At 40.6% G+C, this 19439-nt stretch overlaps 1 protein-coding gene across 5 annotated transcripts in view; it reads left to right on the forward strand.

Annotated features, from left to right (window-relative positions):
* The first annotated feature begins 1705 nt into the window (after nucleotides 1-1705).
* abat (4-aminobutyrate aminotransferase) overlaps nucleotides 1706-19439 on the forward strand; it is a 32843-nt gene continuing 15109 nt past the window's right edge. Inside the window, exons 1-8 of one of the 5 annotated variants that reach the window (XM_044099083.1) lie at nucleotides 1706-1849; nucleotides 2392-2446; nucleotides 5953-6011; nucleotides 9572-9712; nucleotides 12525-12622; nucleotides 12738-12767; nucleotides 16355-16472; nucleotides 18929-18978. In XM_044099083.1, coding sequence (XP_043955018.1) covers nucleotides 9643-9712; nucleotides 12525-12622; nucleotides 12738-12767; nucleotides 16355-16472; nucleotides 18929-18978 — 366 coding nt within the window. In that variant the 5' untranslated portion in view covers nucleotides 1706-1849; nucleotides 2392-2446; nucleotides 5953-6011; nucleotides 9572-9642. Of the gene's footprint in view, nucleotides 1850-2391; nucleotides 2447-5952; nucleotides 6012-9498; nucleotides 9713-12524; nucleotides 12623-12737; nucleotides 12768-14420; nucleotides 14576-16354; nucleotides 16473-18928; nucleotides 18979-19439 lie in introns of those variants that run through there. The other 4 variants (XM_044099081.1, XM_044099082.1, XM_044099084.1 and 1 more) reach the window with 4 other exon arrangements.

The following is a 19439-nucleotide window of genomic DNA, read 5'->3' on the forward strand; positions in this document are numbered from 1 at the left end:
AGAAGGATCTCCTGTAGCAGTCTGTGTTACAGTAAATTTGAAGAAGCCTTTGACTGAAGACAGGATGCTCAGTGGTTTCCATAATTTTCTGTAAAATCCCTCTTTCATCATCATCTCCAAAGGTTCCACAGTTGTCCCCTGAACAGAACCAGAACTAGCCTTTATCAGGTCTTAGTCTTTTTAGGTCCCTGGTTCTGATGCAGCTGCCCCAACAGATGATGGCAAAATAGATGACCAACTCAACAATGATAGAAGATCTGCAGCATCTTGCTTCAAATCTTGAAGAATCGTAGCTTCAGCAGGTCCAGTCTGCTCTGTTCCTTATAGACAGTTTCACTGTTGCATCTCCAGTCCAGTCTGTTTGTTGTCCAGACTGGACAACAGACAACAGACTACCTCAGTATATAAATACACTGAGGTATTTATACCTCAGTGTATAAATACACTGAGGTATTTATATTCCTCAATCACCTCCACTTCTTCTCCCATGATGAAAATGGGATTTGCTCTAACCCTGTTTCTCCTGGAATCAACAATCAACTTCTTTATTTAGTTTATTTTCAAGATAAGATTGTTTCCACACCATGCGCTCCCCCAGATCTCTACTCAGATTCTTTTCCATCTCTGATGAACTCGATACTGCAGGATTACCTGAGTATTTCTGTCAGTCTGTAGTAACAATCCAGTAGCTTGCCATCATCAGTGTGTAAATGTGTGTGTGAAGGGGAATGGCTGATTTCATTGTAAAGCGTCTGAGGGTTGAAAAACAATATGTCTGTCATTTCTGTAGAAGTGTACTCCTTCTGTAGAAGAAGACTTGTGCTGGAAGTCTGACGTGTACAGAGTGAAGAGGAATGGTGAGAGAACAGTCCCCTGTGTTGCTGCTGTTCACATGGTTAGACACACTCCTGCCTCACAAACTATAGTCTTTATTTCATGTAGTCATCACATAAATTCTCCATTATGCAGTTTACAACTGTTCTTGGGAATGTTGGACTGAGAAGTAGGTAGTATAATAAACTCTACAAGTATGTAGTAGTGTTTCATGCATGTCTGAGAACTCCTAGAGTCTCCCATGGCAACGATTCATGGGGGGCCTAAATGCCTGCTTTCACTCAACACCACCTATTTAACCAAAGCTCTTCCTTGAATCTGCAGAGCTCTCGGACTTCCACCTTACATAGCAAAGCTCCTCCAGACTAGTGGTAGCGGCAATCAGTGAACACCTGGTGTAACTGGAGTCTGCTGAGCTCATCATATGAACTATTTCTCTGTCCAACTCTCCTAAAAATGGATGTAAATGGCATTACATGCTGAAGAGGGAGTGTTGGAAGGAGAAGGAGCTTCTTAAAGAGGCAGAGGTTAATTTCAAGGCATCAAATTGTGAAGACATTTCTTTTAAGTAATTTTTTATATATACTGCATTTGTATAACTGAAGTAACACTTATTTTATTGTACTATAAGATGGCAATCGAATGGAGAAATATAATAGATTTTATTTATAATTTCCTTTATATCTTCAGATGTACATAATACTCCCCTTTCACAATCAGAATATTGAATGTAATTTCTAAAAAGAAATTTCTGATCTGATTTTAAGTCAGAAATGAGAGAATATAGTTGGAGTATGGGAGAATAGTTCTAGGATGTGGCTCTAAACCCAGCAGAGGTGTTTTATTTTAGATGGAGAGATAGAGCAGGGCAGATGGTGTCGGGGGCCGGCAGAACAAGCCCCTCCCCTCCCCGGTGCTCCCCTGGCAGTTAGGGACTCACACTCAGACTCACACTCGGTACCAACACACCTCAGTCCCGCAGCGGTACACGCTGTCCTGCTGGAGCTCATCACCGGTAAGTACTCTGCTTCTCTGCGCTGGCAGCCCCACGAGACTCTCGGATGGACCAGGTTTCTGCCGCGTGGCGTTGATATTTGTGCACGCGCTCAGGATCACTCCTAGCATCTGGTCGGCGGGGCTGGGGCGTCCACGGCGCGAGCGCGGTTTTGCCCGTCCCCGCATCTGTGTGAGTGGGACATATCCTGCCGGTACATATGCCTGTCAGCCCGGCTGGCCCGTATTAATATTAATGTGTTCCGGATGAACCGGCAGGATCCAGTCAGAACCAGATTTGTACGCGCTCAGTCATTTGGAGTTTTCTCAACAGCATCTTTAACAAGTTTCAGAGTCGCAATGATGTGGATTTAGCCTGGGGGAGAAAGTAGAGGGTGGGAGACAATAGTGGGGATAATTTAACATATTTAACTCTACAATCAGTCTGCTCTGATCCCAACACATATTTGTTAGTAACGTTGCGTTAAACAACAACAACATTTAGTTCCCTCCCGCCCCTTTTTTTTATATATATATTTGCTTATCAAGTGCTTGTCGCTGCAGGTCCTGTGCTGTTCCATCCAGGACTTCCGGCTGTCTGACGCCTTCAGGGCATCAGGTAAGAAATTCAAACGCACAGCTCATTTCCAGGTGCTTGGATGAACACAGGAGGCACTGCAGGTTCACAACAATGCACCTGTGATACGTTCGACAGCTTACATAATCATTTCTTACTGACCGCCCTTACCAGTCAACTTCTGTTCCCTGGTTGTTGTTGAAGAACTGAAACTTGTAGATAAAAGAACTCTGTGATCAGCCTTATTTTATCTCTGACTGGAGTCTGTTCTGCAGCCATAAACCTTTATCACATACTACAGGCCTGTCTCATTCATTCATTCATTCATTCATTCATTCATTCATTCATGTTTACCATATACTGATATGTCTTGCTAAACTGAATTAATATCTCAAATTTAACTTAAGCAATTCAGTTGAAAAAGTTAAACCTTCATACATTTTACTTGTTTATTTCTGTTAATTTAGATTAATATGGCTTCCAAATAATCAGAGCCAATTCACTTGGCTCTGATTAATAATTTTTGAATATTCTAATAAAAATTAGAATATTTCATGAAAAAAAGAGATTTTTTATTTATTTATTTTTTGCTTTGTTTTTTTCTGAAATGTTCAGTTGTGGTCTAAATATCAAAGGGAGGACTGGTAGTATTTGACAGCAGCTCATCGCTAAAAAAGCTTGTTGTTTACAGTTCTGTGCTCAGTCATATTTATGGAAAAATGAGTGGAAGGAAAAAGTGTGTCAGGAAAAGATGAACAACAAACAGGAATCACTGCAGCCTTGAGAGGCTCTGACACACAGAGCTAACACACAGCTGTCCAGAACCGGACCGGACCGCACCGCACCAGAACCAGAACCAGATCTTAAAAGGAACACCTTTTTTTACGTCTTATTAAAATTGCTTGCCAGAAATCATTGATACCTTCCTCGGTAGTCAATGGAAAAACTATTAAAATAATAAAATTATGTTAATCTAAGCTTTCATAAATTTCATAAATGTGTTGTTAGGTTTCAACTTTTACTTTCAGCTTTTATATTGATACTTACTGTAAAAATGCGATTTTTAGTTACACTATTCAGCTATATGTGGTGTTATATGTACTCAGTAGAGTTCTAAGATTTTACTTTCAGATCTACAATATTATTAATATCTTGCTTCTGTTTTATTTTTACCTTCAGAGACATTTCTGTCTCGGTCACAACGTAAATGAATCCAGTAGTTCAGGCTGCGCGGTGTTATTGAACGCTACAGCTGGGATTATGCAACAGTTTTCTCGTCGATGCGATTTCAGCACATCAAGGGCAGGCCACTTTAGACTGGAGCAGACCAGTTTTAGCTGAGCTTCATCAACAGCGTGTTGATACACGGCCTTCAGACACATCTTAAGCTCCTGTCAGGGAGATTAGAGAAATTACAACTATTCATCAACATGAACATTATGACTTCTGACAGAAGTTAATCTTGTTACTAGGATATCTCTGTCTGAAATAATCAAGCGCACACAACCTGGAAACCTCAAGTTCTTCTTCTTTGTTTCTTGTTTGCTCTATTTAATCAGAAAGTGTGATCTGTGTGTAGCTGTTGTTAGACACGTTCCTCCAGCTCAGACCGCCCATGTATCAGTTGCAAGACCTCAGGTCACACTTTGTTGAGTCTAATATGATAAAGTTATCAGCATGAGGCTGAAATGCTGTTGATGCACCTGAAAGCAGAGAGAGCTGCACCAGAAAATGAATGGATTCTATAAAACATGCTCTAAGAACTCTCCAGCTCAGCTGATTCTTGGTTAGTTTTACACAACAAAGCTTCTACAGACCCCACTTTTTGCCTGGAGTGTTGCCATGGTGACAGGTTGGCACTTCCTTACTTACTTCTCACTGTGGAATAGCAATGAGTGAGGGCACAAGGGGTAGTAAATGGTAGTCACATGGTACACAAAAGACACCTAAATTTTGCTCCAGAATATCAGTGAAATGTTAAAAGTGTTTGAACTCTGACCTCATCTCAGTGATCATCATTTATGTGCAATTTAAAACGAAGCCAAAACAGAGAACACAGGCTCCGAACAACACTTCTGGTGTTATCAGTACATTACAGAGTCTTTCAGTATGATATTAGATAGAAAAGATTTGAGCAAGAACATTTAGAGATGACACAGCTGTCGATCCATTCTAACACACTGACATGTGTTGTGTAAAGGTTATGAATGGAAATCCTTTGGAGACTACTCTGACCATCAGAGGAACATTATGTAACAGAGATCTCTTTATCTCCTTTGTGTGAAGGCAACTTAGGCAGAAAACATAAAGGACATAAAATGTTGAGGCTAATATGCTGACATGAAGTGGAGGAAAAAACTGAGATGAGAAAGTTGTTCCTGATCTCAGATGTTTACAAATGGCAGAAACATCACGTCCAGTTTTCTCTAGAAGTTATTTACAAGATGCTGGATGGCCTGTTTTTAGCTTCTGTTAGCCAACAATCTGTTGTCTGTGACCTCAGGGGTAAAATAAAAGTCCAAAACCTAAATATTATCAAGACAACAGTCCCAAAATGTATTGAAAATAAGTTGCATATGGGAAAATTGAGATAAATTGAAAATGACGTTAAATATTGGGATGATAACTTGAAGTAAATCCTCACAATGTTTTTAGAAATAAAAAAAAATATTTTGTTGTTGCTGTTAAACCACCTTGAGACTCAGGATTTATTCCTGAATTAACTCCGCAGCCTCATGTCATTATCCTCAGTCTGTGACTACCTCCATCAGGATCCTTTCAGACATTTAGTGAAATAAGCCTCATCTAACTAAAGTCCCCAGTAGAGTTGGACATTTGCCAAAGTTGTTTAAAATTTAAAAAAAGAAGTAACTTTCATCATCTGTTGCTATGTTCAGATATTAATATTACATTATATTAATCTTTGCACCTTAACAAGTCATTACTGTTTGTTTAATATTAATAATTAAAAGAAAAACTGCATGGTTAGCCTGGTTAGCTCTCTGCAGGGCAGAATTTCTAACATAGATACGCAAAATTCTTGTTTACAAATTCGACCAAGAAATAAATATTCTGCCATGGCAACCATTGAAAGTGTGCTTCTTGAAGACGATGCCCAGGCCAAGTACGCCGCCTGGCCAGCAGCCGTCAGTAAATTGTGGTTGTTTTAACGTGTGAGGGGCCAGCCGTAGCTCGGTCATTCTTCTGGTTATTCTGGAGCCAGGACTGTCAGCTGTCTGTGCCGTAGAGCGAGCTACTGTAAAGGGAAATGTGGAGCAGCCTAATCTGCTCTGCTGGAAAGATCTGTTGATGTATTTGTTGCTAATTTAAGAAAAAAAAGGTGTGGCATCAGAAAATAAAACCATTTCCTTTTGTGCTAAAAACAGAGCCAGCAGTGCCTGGGGTTTAAACAAATAAAACACTTTAATGTCTGGATAAAGTCCATCCATTTAAAGTAAAAGGTTTCTTATCCAGATTGCTTTTCCTTTCTTTCCTTATTCCTGAAAGGACTGATTACTGATATTAATTTGCCTAATATGTTTTTGTAGAAGCAGGCTTGTGCAGGGACATTTAAGACGGTTGGAACCAGGAACTCTTAAATCAGCTGGTAAGTTATTCTAAATCTACCTGTATTAGCATGGACTACTGTATTTTCAGATCATCAAACTAATGTTAATTAACCAGACAACGATAACCTGAGTAAATAGAAAAAGTAACTCTGAAATTAGGATTTCATTTATTCAAGAACAAAGACTCATGGGTAAAAAAAAAAAACCTTGAAAGCATAACTTGAAAAACAAGTTGCACCATAAATGTTTGTGCTACAACAAACATCAAGCGGTGAATCACTATGAAGGAAGTTTGTTCCATTTTTCTTGTAGCCAGTCAGATGTGATGTGATGTGATCATATGTGTACTTTGACTCATTGTTCCTCTGCCAGACATGATCCTTCATGATTCTTCAGGTTGAGAGCAGACTTCCTGTGAAGTTGTTCAGGTGTTGAAGCAGCCAACAGTCTCCATGTCTGACTCAGTGTAACGTAGTTTTCCTGAAACACTGGGCCTGTTCTACACCAGACATACAGAGGTGCACACCTCCTAGAAAGTTCCCATTGTCTCAGGAAAGTATTTACCCAGAAGTGCTGGAAACCAACCATGTTGTTTTTGTTTTTTGTAATTGTAAAACGGTTCCTGTGTACTGTTGGGTCAGTGGTAGTTTCGGCTCTGAAACGGAAGCCATTTTCTCCCAGTGTCTCTTTTTATTGTTGGATCCTGAACTCTGGTCTTAGCTGAGGTGCTTTGGTATGGGGGAATTCTTCTGCCATATGTGGGAGCACACATTTTCTGTTTGAAAGCAGGACTTCATGTCTTTCTTAATCTTGTACTCAACACTGTGCTTTCTCAAACATCTCTCCTCGCGCTCAAAACTTGTCTCTGCTAAATATCAGTAGTGCACTGCTGGTGGATATTTAGTAGCCACACAGGCAATCCCACTAGAAGAAAACAAACGCACCCAGTATAACACTTTCAATCTATTGGCTGAGAGGTTGCCAGGCGACAATACTTTTTTGTTTCGAGTGCGAGCAGAAAAGAATTTGCAAGCGGAGATTCGATCCAAGCAGAGAGACATTTTGAGCATGAGGAGGCTGCTGAGGAAGCCTAGGAGCAGCTTCCTCATGTGGAAGGTGAAGACCCGGGGTCAGCTGCAGGCCTGGGGTCAGCTGCAGGCCTGGGGTCGGCTGCAGACCCGGGGTCGGCTGCAGACCCGTGGTCGGCTGCAGACCCGGGGTCCGGCTGCAGACCCGGGGTCGGCTGCAGACCCGGGGTCGGCTGCAGACCCGGGGTCCGGCTGCAGACCCGGGGTCCGGCTGCAGACCCGGGGTCGGCTGCAGACCCGGGGTCGGCTTCGGACCTGTGGTCGGCTGCAGACCGGGGGTTCTGCTTCCCCCAGGCTGTTCTGGTGTCAGGTCAGGCCATCTGTGTAGCAGATGGAACTCGCTCCAAACCGGGTCATACAGTTGGATTAGAAATCCAGGCACTGCAGCAAATGTAGAGCATCAGAATAAATTGTATTATACTATCTCATGTGTTGGTGTTGATTTGAGGCTCTATTTCCTTTATCTCAGGACATGGAAGAAGCCAGCGTATCTTTTTAGCGTTAAATATTTTGACCCATTCAGACTGGCCTTTGTCTACTAAATATATTTTTCTTCACCATCATTAAAATTTGCTTCAGTAGTTGTTTTGGGCTGATGAACAAACCAGATCCACATTTCTTCCAGTATCATTATCTTTAATTTGTAAGACTCAAAGCTTTTCCTCATGAAAAACTGATCTGTCATCCCTCCATCAGCTGAGAGCTCTTCCTCCTCCTCTTCCTCCTCCTCCTGCTGCTGCTGTGGAAACAGAGTAAAACTAGTAGCCGAGGTAAAATACTAATCTGTTGCTGGGATCAGATAAAGAACTGAAATGACAAAACTGGACAAGGAAGGAATCGATACAGTAGTCGGAGAGCAAGAGTCGTTTTCTGGGCTCAGTTTGTTTATCAGGTTAAAAACTGATAAACACTTCTTAACCTGATCAATGTCCTGGAAACACATAAAACCCATGGAGATCTGTCGCTTCGAGCCGTTTCTTCCCGGCTGTGTTTACATCATGTTGATTATTTTAAAATGCACAAACAGACTTTTAATTTGTTCAATGTTACGTTGGATGTGTTTTTCCTACATGTTTTATGAAGCACCCTGTGCTTTTTATGTGTGAAAGGTGCTACACAAATAACATTGTACTTACTTACTTACATATGTTGCTTCTCTGCCTTAGTTAATTGTCCCATAATGTTTCACTCCATTACTGTTGCTTTCACAAATATGACACAGCCGTCCAGCAATAAGATGTGAACAAACATTAGTTGTTTAGTTTGGCCCAGTTTTACTGTATTTATCAGACCGATGCATGACGTATCTGTAATAAACATGTCTCCAGAGTACCAGCCTGGTTCCTGACTGAGGTTCCAACAGTTAAACATTCAGACCACATGCATGCAGTGAGCTGGATGTTCTGCATCCGGGTGGCAGAAACTGTGAAGCCTCTGAACTGGAGGGAGAAGCTCAGTGTGGACAGAGTGCAGCAGAAACCGAGGATGGAGCTGACCATCAGATCTCTGTCAGGTTACACGAGGAGAAGATCTGATGCGTTTCAGAAAGTCGCACCAATCAGGACGCAGCCTCTCCCAGCATGCAGAGCAGGGTTCCTGGGTTCCAAATCAGAACTATGTGTTCTGATTTTAGCTCCTTACAGTTGAAACTCCCAGCTTCCCCAAGCCCCTCCTTACCCCCCCATCACTTTGTTATGCACCCCCATTTCTGTTGCAGCCCCCCCTCTTCTCCTCTCCCTCTCAGGCTCATAGATGCAGTCTTGTGTAACTCTCGACCTAAACCAGTTTGATCCAGTTCATGAGTTGTTGCCAAGAGACTGTCTGGGTGTGAATGCATGTGTGTCTATGGTGTTTCTTCTTTTTTTGGTATGTGCCCTGTGTGTGTGTGCGTGTGTGTTGGCGTGTGTCTGAAGGGCTGGGTTTTCTGTTCTATGTGAAGGCAGTTAACTGGAATGTTCCTGTTCCTGCAGCCTGCGTTACATAAGTGCTGAAGAGCGAGGAGGAGCAGACAGCCATGCCTCTGTAGCATTCTTCCTGTTTACTGGAGGCAGATCAGAAGTTGGAGGTTCTGGTTCTGTTGTTGTTCTGGTGGAGATCTGGATACCGCTCCAAGTTGCTCTCACATTAATTCAGCTCGACATCTCTGCCCTTAAACATCAGCGCCCCACGCAGCTTTAATGTCAGCAGGTTTTACAGAAGCAATACTTTTCATTTTAACATGATTGAGATCATGGACTGTGAACATATGAATGTTTCCCTGGAGATTGTTTGAGCAACAAGAAGTAAATATTAGTTTGCCAGCCAGTTGATGGATCACTCATTATTTGAGACATGACCTCCTGATTGGCTGTGATCGGAGGAGCCGGCTGGCTGCTGGTCGCTCTCCTCAGCCGGCCCCGGCGGCCAATCACAGAGCTCTGTCACTTTTCATTTTTCCTGCTCACTGTTTGCTCTGACTCGACTCCTCATCACTTGATCTGAAGCATCGTTCCGTCTGTGCTGGTCTGCAGGTGGCTGAGTGAAGTCAGTCGGTGAGCGCCGTGTCAGCCGCTGTCGCTCTCCGCTCTGTGACTGTTTGGTCATGGCGAGCTGCTTGATCGGCCGTCAGCTGTCTCTCTGCGTGCAGAAGAACTTATGGCTGAGCTCTGCAGGTAAACCCAAAACAACAAACCCTCACACACTCTTTGGTTCTAACGTTTAGTTGATGTATTTTTTTTTTAACAATGACAAAATACATAAAAGACTAAAAATACCACTTTTTATATAAAAATTGGATTTTAATAACAAAATGTACAGACCTCCACACATCTTCAAAATAATATATAAAAATCTAGAAATGCGTTGTGTTCATGTCAGTTATTACACTTTAAATTTTAAGTGCACATTTCTAGATAGATTTGTTTTATATATTTGTTATTGTCTTGTTTTCTGTCTTTGAACAAGTCATTTATATATGTGTAATATCATTAATATATTATAATATAATATAATTAATTTACTGAAAAGATTATCTCAGATTTGAGCTCAAAATTGTCAGATGATTTCTCAGTGCATGTCTGCATATTCTATTTTTATATAAAAATGTTGTACTCTAATATGCAGAATAAAACAATTCCACTAAAGTATTGAGGAGCAGACGATAATAATAATAATAATAATACTGATAAGGCATAAAGATGATGAAACGTGGGGTCTGTCAGGTCGTATGTGGGTCACCGTCATTTAGACATTTTTACAAGATGGAGAGCAGTTTTCATAACAAAATAAGATGGTTATTGTAAGATAATAAAGTTGTACTATCTCTTCTTCTGTCTCTCTTTTACATGATGTTGTGTTCCGTCCTTGTTTGTGAGCCACTGGGCCTTGATTGAATCCCACTACCCCCCCGTCACATGTTGATGTGCCCCTGGGCAAGGCACTTTGCCTCAACTTACCTACAGATCTGCAAATTGGTGCATGTGTTGGATGTGGTTGTAGTAAAGCGCTTTGATTGGTCGGTATGATTGAGTCCATTAACCACTGAAAGAGTCAGATTAATGTGGTGTTTTGAAGTGTTTTCAGGTGAATCTCCAGAAAGCTTCAGCTTTGGAGTCCTGGATGTGTTCAACAGTTCACGGAATGATCTGTGTGAATATTTGACTGACCTCAGGATGTTCTTATCAAAGCTCAGTAACAGAGCCATGTGTCATTGGCCAGCTGTGCTGAAGTCCAGCACTCTGAACTGGAATAAGAGTCGGTGACAATAAAGCGATGTGTGCCAGAGGACTGAGCTGGTTTAAACCGCTTCCTTTAGTTCCAGTGAGGAACTGCCAACTCAGCTGACAAATTAACAGATTACAAGAAGCAAAGTTTGTCCTGCTTCTCCGAGATCCAGCCAACCTCTGGATATAAACTCCATTTATGAGCTCACCTTTAACTCATTCACCATCACATGGTGAACTCTGACCCTTCTCAGATATCAGCCTCAAAGAACTATTTGTTCCAATCAAATTCTGTGTGCTTTGCATTTTAAGAAGGCAAAATTTCCATTTATTTCTCCTAAAGTTGATCTGAAGACGGGGTCCATTCGGTTTGTATCGTTGCCACTCCTAGACACTTCACCCACCTCGCCTCCTGGTGACAGTTAGAAGGACCAATGGTGCAAAATGGCAGCCTCACTTCCGTGGCAGCTGTGGCTACTATCCAGTAGCTTGCCATCATCAGTGTGTGAATGGGCCCTTTGAGATCTTAATTTGAGACATACATTTTATGGGCTTATAAATAATACTGATTATTACTAAATGGAATAATGTTGGTGGATGCTGCATCATCTCTTTTCCTCCTCATTGTGTACTCTGTTTTTATAAAATCCTGTTTTCATTTAAAATAATTTAAATGGGAAGCTTTATGTGTTTTACAGGCACACAGTGCCGTTTTATAGCATAGTCATGTAACTATGTCACCTTAAGTTGTTATAGAAATGCTACATATATAAAATATGACTTTTAAAACATTTTACTGTGTGACTGAATGACTTTAAATTGGGCCTCTGTCATTTTAAAACTCATGCTCTTTCTGAAACTCTGCCTTAACAAAGTCATCACAACATGGCTTCTCTATCTTATTCAATTCAAAAATACTTTATTGATCCTAAAGGGAAATTAAATGTTTTGAAACTCATTAATTCAAAGTCTTCAAAGAGTTATTGTAGATAGTGATGGCTTTTGGTAGGGAAGATCTCCTGTAGCAGTCTGTATTACAGTGAAACTGAAGAAGCCTCTGACTGAAGATACTTTGTTTTCTCAAGACAGTCTCATGAACATTTTTGCCATCATTTCACTGAGAAGTTGCTCGGTGGCACTGGGGACTCAGTTCTACCAGGTGTTTGCTAATTGCTGCTGGCTAGTTTGAAGGAGTTGAGTGGGACAAGGCTGCTCTGTGAGGTGGAAGCTTGAAAACTGCAGCTCAGAGGAGGAGCTTCATTCTCAAAGGTGGAGTTAGGTCCACCCAGGTGTTTTGCACGGCTTAATGTTACCATGGAGATTAAGGGATTTCTCAAACATGCATGAAAGAATCAAGGCAACGCTTCAGAGAGAATAACATTATTACATGATGTACAGCTAAAACAAATTAGAATTTATTTTCAGCCCTTTAACTAGTCATAACCTTTTCCCCCAGAAAAGCTGATAGAGCTGCCTGCCTTCACACCATTAGCTGAAGCTCAGAGAGTAAAGTGACATTTGTTAGGTAAAGCAGTTGCTATTTGTTAGGTAAAGCAGGTTGTGTCACATTACAGCAGCAGCATACTAGAGGAGCAGCTGGATGTTCACCCGTACACCTGATTGATGCCAACATTTGGTGGGGCCATAACAATCTACATTAACCTTGAGGTTACTCAACTTTAACTTCAGTGTAGATGCATGAACATAGAGTGTCTCTGTTAATGTATTTGTTCATTCGTTCACTTTAATGTGTTTCTGTCAGGGTGCCGGTACGTCAGTAAGGCAGCAGCGAAGACGCAGGTGGAGTACGACTATGATGGACCCTTAATGAAAACTACAGTTCCTGGGCCCCGATCACAAGTAATGCAACCTTGCACAATGTTATAGAGGCAAAAACACAGCAAATCACACGCAAAGTACCTCCCTCAGGCCATATGGAGTGTTTCAAACCTTGTTTTGTTTTCTTTTATCTTAGGAGCTGACAAAACAACTGGGAGACATTCAGGTGAGTTGGAATATTTCTGTGTGCCAGGCCTTTTATTTGATATATTGTAAGGTCCATTTTCACATTGTGGGGATCCACTGCTCCTTATGGGGCCTAAAGGTAGTTTCCCATAAGAAGAAATGTTGTTTTGAGTTAGGTTTAGGATCAAAGTGTGGTTTGAGTTCAGGTTAGTTTTAGGTTTAGGCAACAGAAATGAATGAAAGTCAGTGGAAAGTCTCTATGAAGATAGAAAGACATGCTCTATGTGTGTGTGTGTATGTGTGTATGTGTTTAGCTGTGCTATGTAAGACCTTCTATAACATATTTACTAACCTGCTGCAGACTGATGGACCTTTTGGGGGCCAAAGGCTGGTCCTACTGTGATGGGCCCCTTTCTTAGGGTCAGAAAGAAAGAGAAAAGAAAGACGAGGCTTAATGCAGAAAGATTGTTGTGACGACTTCCAGAAGGCGGAGTGTTGGGAAGTACAATTTCAAGGCGTTTAAATTTTATATCAAATGTCTTTTAATTTATATTTGACATTTATTGCTTTTTTAAAACAATTGCAGGTAACATAGTTACTTTATTGTGCTGTAAAATGGCACTATCTGCCTGGAAAATACATACTAGCCCTTTAAAATGGAGGATATGGGTGGATATAAAAGTGTGTAGCTATTCTAAAGTACTCTGATTAGTTGTAAATTTATTATTATTTTCCCTTCCATGTGAACTAGTGTAAGGCTGGTTCTTCTTCATACATATCATCAGTATGTGTGTGGTCAGATTCATCTCCTCTTGTATTAACTCAGTGAATCAGTTAAATAATCCCTGCAGCACAGCCGCTGTTCCACATTTCACTTCTCCAGGAGTCACGGTTCCTCTGCAGAGGCCTACAGCCGTCCTGGCTCGTCTTTACACTAACCATGCAAACATTGGGAAAACAACACTGATTTAGCACATATGCATTTATTTATGATTTCATTTTCTTACAGAAGCAGAAATTGATATAGGAAAAAAAAGTTAAGTTTCAGCACCTAAAACTATAAAAACATGCTGTAAAACATAAAACACTGATATCTTCTCACCGTCTGCTCTGTGCACACATGATCACTAAGGCCAGCGCTAATGAAAAAATGGAGTTTGATACAGAGTGAGCTGTAAGTGAGAGCCACCTCTGGCCTGTTGTATTGTGTAAGTACAGAGCGAGCCTCTTAGAGCCTCGGCTCCGTCTTAATTACTTTATCTTCACACAAGTTGTTCAGTCTGCAGCTTAATGAGAGCCAAAGATCTGTGTGTGAAATAACACTCATAACTGATCTGTTATTTGTTCTGTTGCTTCACATCTAGACATGAACACCACAGAATAGATTAGGATAGAACATTTTATTGGTCAACAAAGGAAAATGATTAGACTGCATTGATATATGGGTATGGTTACTGTCTGTAAAAAGGGTTTGTCTAGGAGTCAAAATTTGTAAATTTAAGTCAGTGAATACGCATAAATGTAATATTTGTTTTGTGTTTTTCAACTCATGCAGGCAGTCATCCCTACTGACAGCCAGAGGGCGGTGCTGAAAGCACTGAATGTTCCTTTCGCGCATGCGCCGTTCGAGCAATAATATCAACAACCACACCTGTCCTCAATCAGAGGCTATGTAGCTTGACGTCATCCGAGGCTCTGTTTCTCTTTTCTTCTCGCGTGCGGTTCGCTTTGTATGGCATCGGACTTTTGAATTTCTGGATCTTTTCACCGTCGTTGGACGCCCGACTGCCTGTTGGCCGGAGTAGCTGTGTATCGCCCTCTTAGGGCTGCGACGGATCTTCGTTACAGGTACTGTTAGTTGGAGCTTAGCTAACATGTTAGCCTTTCAAAGTTGACGTTTCGCTCTAATTGGTGACGGTAGCGTCTCGCCCCCTCTCCCAATTTTAGCCGACCTTGTGAGCGGTTTGTTATTATTTTGACGGGTGACGGAAACCTTTTTTGCCCCCTCTCCCAGTTTTATTTGGATTGACGTGGCTGACGGCGTCAATCCCTTGTTTTCTTTCGTCCTGTATTATGGACATCAGCCCCTTTGTTGTTATTTTATTGTAATTGGTGACTGTAGCGTTCTCCGCCCCCTCTCCCAATCTTGATTTGATTTTCATTCTGTATTAGACGTTGCGGACCGCGTCTGCCTGTCGTTGGTCCGCTCTTTTTCTGTAATTGGTGACGGTAGCGTCTCGCCTCCTCTCCCAATTTCAGCCGATCCTGTGTTGGGCTCACCTGACTCCTGTTTGTTTCTCGAGGAGGGTCACAGGATGTTGCTGGTAGCTCCGTATTGGAGAGTGACCTGGCACTATTTTGAGTGCCAGGTCACTCTCCACTCGTCAGCAATATGAAAACAGATGGCGTCTCTTTTCCCGGTGGTGTTTTGCCCGTAATGATGATCCGGTCACCTGTGCGGTACCCGCGATTTTGGAGTTTCTTCAGTCTCTTCTTGATGAGGGCCGCTCTCCTTCGACGCTTAAGGTACCGGTATATGTATCGGCTATCTCATCTCGTCATGTTGACATTGATGTTCCGCGAGCACCAGTTTGGGACCTAACCTTGGTCCTCAGTGCTCTGTGCCGCCCTCCATTTGAGCCTTTGGTTCAGGCGGACCTCAAATGGTTGTCATGTAAGACCGCTTTTTTTTTTTTTTTCAGCTAAGAGGGTTAGTGAGCTACATGCCCTTTCTGTTTGCCCATTGTGTCTCAGATGGAGTTCAGATGGCTCTGGTGTTACCTTGTGGCCAAAACCCGGCGTTTGTTTGGGAACATTCAGTGCTTTCAGCACCGCCCTCTGGCGGTCATCCGGGATTCATAGAACCGTAGTTACATACGTAAATCTGTCAGGATACAGAGATCCAATTTTAAGGCATTAAATTATGTAGTGAAAGTTCTATTAAGTCCTATTTGATCTCTCTAGTGTTCCACAACATCTGTCATTATTAGATCCTCAGAGTTGAAGATTTGTATTTCTAAATTTCAGATTTTTACTTGGAACGTTGTAACTTGTATTCATAACTTCTAAAATTTTTGTTTTCACATGCATGCATGAATTGAAAAACATGGAACAAATCCAGATGTTGCGTTTTGCATATTTATTAACTGAGCATACATTTCATTGAGCTTGCCCTGCAGGTGTCTCGACCTCTGCTGTTCTTGTTGATCGGTCTGAGTTGTTCTGTTGTTGCCATGGTGTAGTCACTCTGCACTGAAGGTTTTTAAGGTGGTTGTGGGGAAAAGTGAGCAATGCTTTCAGGAACATAAGGAAAAACTAAGTTTTAAGCAGTTTATATGGCGAAGGGTAAAATACTTTTTTGTAAATGTATATAAAAATTGGAAGTAGTCATTTTCAGTATTTTCTTAAATGATGATATATTTCCCAGCCCAGTGTGATAAACATTTGAATCTACAAGTTTCTTCTTAAGATCTCCCTGGTAGACTTTGACCTTTGGTGGGGATTGGGGGAGGGGGTGCACTGGTGGTGTATGATTAAATGTGTCAAGATAATTTATAAGTTTATTTTTAAGTATTAATTGCATGTTGTTGATTGGGTTATAGTAAAACCAAATGTGTTTGTTTGCAGAATGTTGGTGCAGTCCACTTCTTTTGTAACTATGAAGACAGCAGAGGAAACTACCTGGTGGACGTGGACGGCAACCGCATGCTGGACATCTACACTCAGATCTCCTCCATTCCGATTGGTTAGTAACACAAGATCCAGTTCAATCATCAGATCCCAAAAAAACAAAAAATAAAATAAAAGTAAACTCAGCAATACTTGATTTTTATTTAGGTAAGTCAGACAACCTCACCCCTGACTTACATTTCCATCTCTTTATTTAGTACCTCTATGTATTTAATACATCTTGTATTTACAAGTTGTATTTTTATTCCCTCCACAAAATAGTTTTTTTTTGTTTGTTTGTTTTTTTTTCTTTACTTTGAAATGTCCTGTAAATGTCACCACATTCAGTCACGTTTGAAAAGTTTGGTTCTAAAGCACAAGTCCAGACGGCAGCCTCTGTCTGTCTGTCTGTCTGTCTGTCGTCCCTCCCTCCCTCCCTCTGACATCCATTTTGAAGCGGTGGCCTCAGGGTCTCTATGACAGAAGGCTTTTGTTGTTGCCTGCAGCTTCTTCCTAATTAATGCAGGATTTCAACAGGCCTGACAGTTTGAGCTGGTTACTGTTTCTACTGAACTTATTGGTGTGATTAAGATTCCTTTATTTCTAAAAACCTGGGACTATGCAGATTAGAGGATTTATCCACTTAAGCCTTCTTTTAAAATGTTCAGCACTAATGTGTATTTTCAAACCATGCAGTCAAACATCCCAGCTATTACACATGTCCCATCCCAACCAAACATTAGACTTATCTCACACATTGAATTTCGGGCTGAAACAATGAATCCGATTTATCCCAGAAGTTGTAAAATGAAAAATCGATGCCAATTATTTGATCATATTGTCAAATTGGTCAATAAAATAACTGATAGCAAAAGAATTGTTAGCTGTAGCTCTAATTGTCATTCTGATTCTCTTAAGAATTTCTTTTCAGTTTTTCAAAAAATCAAAAATTTTTAGAAAGGAAAAATACCAACAAGTGGTGAAGTGATGCCACGGTGTCATCACTTTCCACTGTATTATCTTTCTTATGCTGGACGTCTCTCATTCTTCTTCTTATTATTATTTGCTTTTATATATTCTATCCTTCTGTGTATCTGCATGGTTCTGTTAGCCTGTCGCTTTGCAGCCGCACCTGAATTTCCCCAATAAGAGAGATTTCTATTCTAACTGAGTTGGTAGCTGACTGCTCCCTGCTGGTCGCAGCTGGAACAGCACCGGCATTTATATAAGCCAGCTGCATCAGTTTATGTAAGGATCAGACTCACTTGTTACACTAACACACTAGTGTGTGTGGTGTAGATACACACATGCACATCTACCTCACAGATAGTCTCTCTTTTCAGGGCTTTTGCTGATTACGCATAATAAAAACATCCTAACGTTTACCAGGTTCATAATAACTGGAATCTAACCTCGAGTCTGTAGAAAAGCTCAACAGTTTCCTCATGACTCTTACTGAAATAAACCAGAATAGAAAAGGTTATGCAATGGAAAAACTAAATGCACCCTCAAACAGGTTAGAGAATTAATAATAAGAATTGTTATTGACATTATAGAAAATGTATAATAAAATTATATGGGACATTATGAAATTAGGTGGCATATAATAGACGACTGTATCAGTCTGTCTAGTGAAATTATTTGTGTATTTGCATCTTTTTTGCATTTCCAGTATTGTAAAAAAATAAGCTTAAGTGGTTACATGAAAAATCTGCAGAATGTAAAAAAAATTTTTATCTGATTAATCGGCAGAATAACTGATAGAATCGTCGATTAGTAAAATAATCATTGGTTGCAGCCCTGGTGTACTTAGTTGTTTTTCTTATTGCTTTTCCATTTGGATTTTAATCTTTGTCAAACAAACGACTGTTTAGAATCTGTTGTGGTACAAGAACAACTCGCTTTGCAAAACGTCACTTATCTGATGGACTGATTTGTCTTCCATTTGATTATGTATGCTATTTTTATTGAAATTTTTAGAATACTTTCAAAAAGAAAAATCAAACGATACAGGACAAACAAAACAAATATAACATACTGGGGGGAGACTCTTATTCCAGTATCACAAAATTCAAGGTGATGTGATGTTTATCCATTTTTCCCATTTGTCCTGACATTGCTCTTCTTCTGTCCTCAGTCTGTTAGAATCTCCATCTCATATAATGAGTTCACAGTCTGTATCCATTCCTTTGTGGTGGGAGGATCAGGTTGGCACCACTTCCTAGTTATTACCTTTTTGGCAGCCACCAACAGAATTTTACACAAATAACAGTCATTATTAAGAACAACATTCTCCAAAAGGCCAATATATAAAACCAGACTGGTCTTAAGTATTATGTAACCTAATATTATTACAATCTTTTTGTGTATTTTGTTCCAGAACTGTGTAATTCTAGGACAAAGCCAAATATACATATATGCTTTATCATTAGTGCTTTTGTATTGCAAGACACAAATAATCAGAATTTTACTGTATGATTCTTATGTTTGTGTGTTTTGTTTTTAATCTGTCCAATTCTGTTCTGTCTTCAGGTTACAACCATCCTGCTCTGCTCAAGCTGATGACCAATCCCAACAATCTGGTAGGTTCACACACACACACACGCACACACACACACACACACACACATCGCTCCAGTCAGCAGGAAGCTTCTGGGTATGTAGACATGAAGAAGAATACCGATACCAAAAAAGTTTTTACAACTACAAAACTAGAGCAAATTTTAGATCAAATAAATTATTTTTTTAGAAATTACAGTTGATCTTTTCCTAATGTTGTTACTATGGAGACACAAACACTTGCCTAGCAAAGTTGTTACTGTAAAGTTGACAAAGCCAAAGGAATATGTTGTCTTTTTAAAAACAATCCCAGCTGCTGCCCTGCAGACACTGATTGTTTTCACGCCCCAAACAAACTGCAGTCATGTGACTGAGCAGCATAAAGAACTATTGTGAAGTGTAAGAAAAATGATTCACATGGTGGCATATTAAGGCCTAGAAAAGGCAAAACGTTTCCACTTTTGACAAACGGAAAGGATTTTTA

This window comes from Gambusia affinis, linkage group LG19, assembly GCF_019740435.1.
Source record: "Gambusia affinis linkage group LG19, SWU_Gaff_1.0, whole genome shotgun sequence".
Taxonomy (NCBI): Eukaryota; Metazoa; Chordata; class Actinopteri; order Cyprinodontiformes; family Poeciliidae; genus Gambusia; species Gambusia affinis.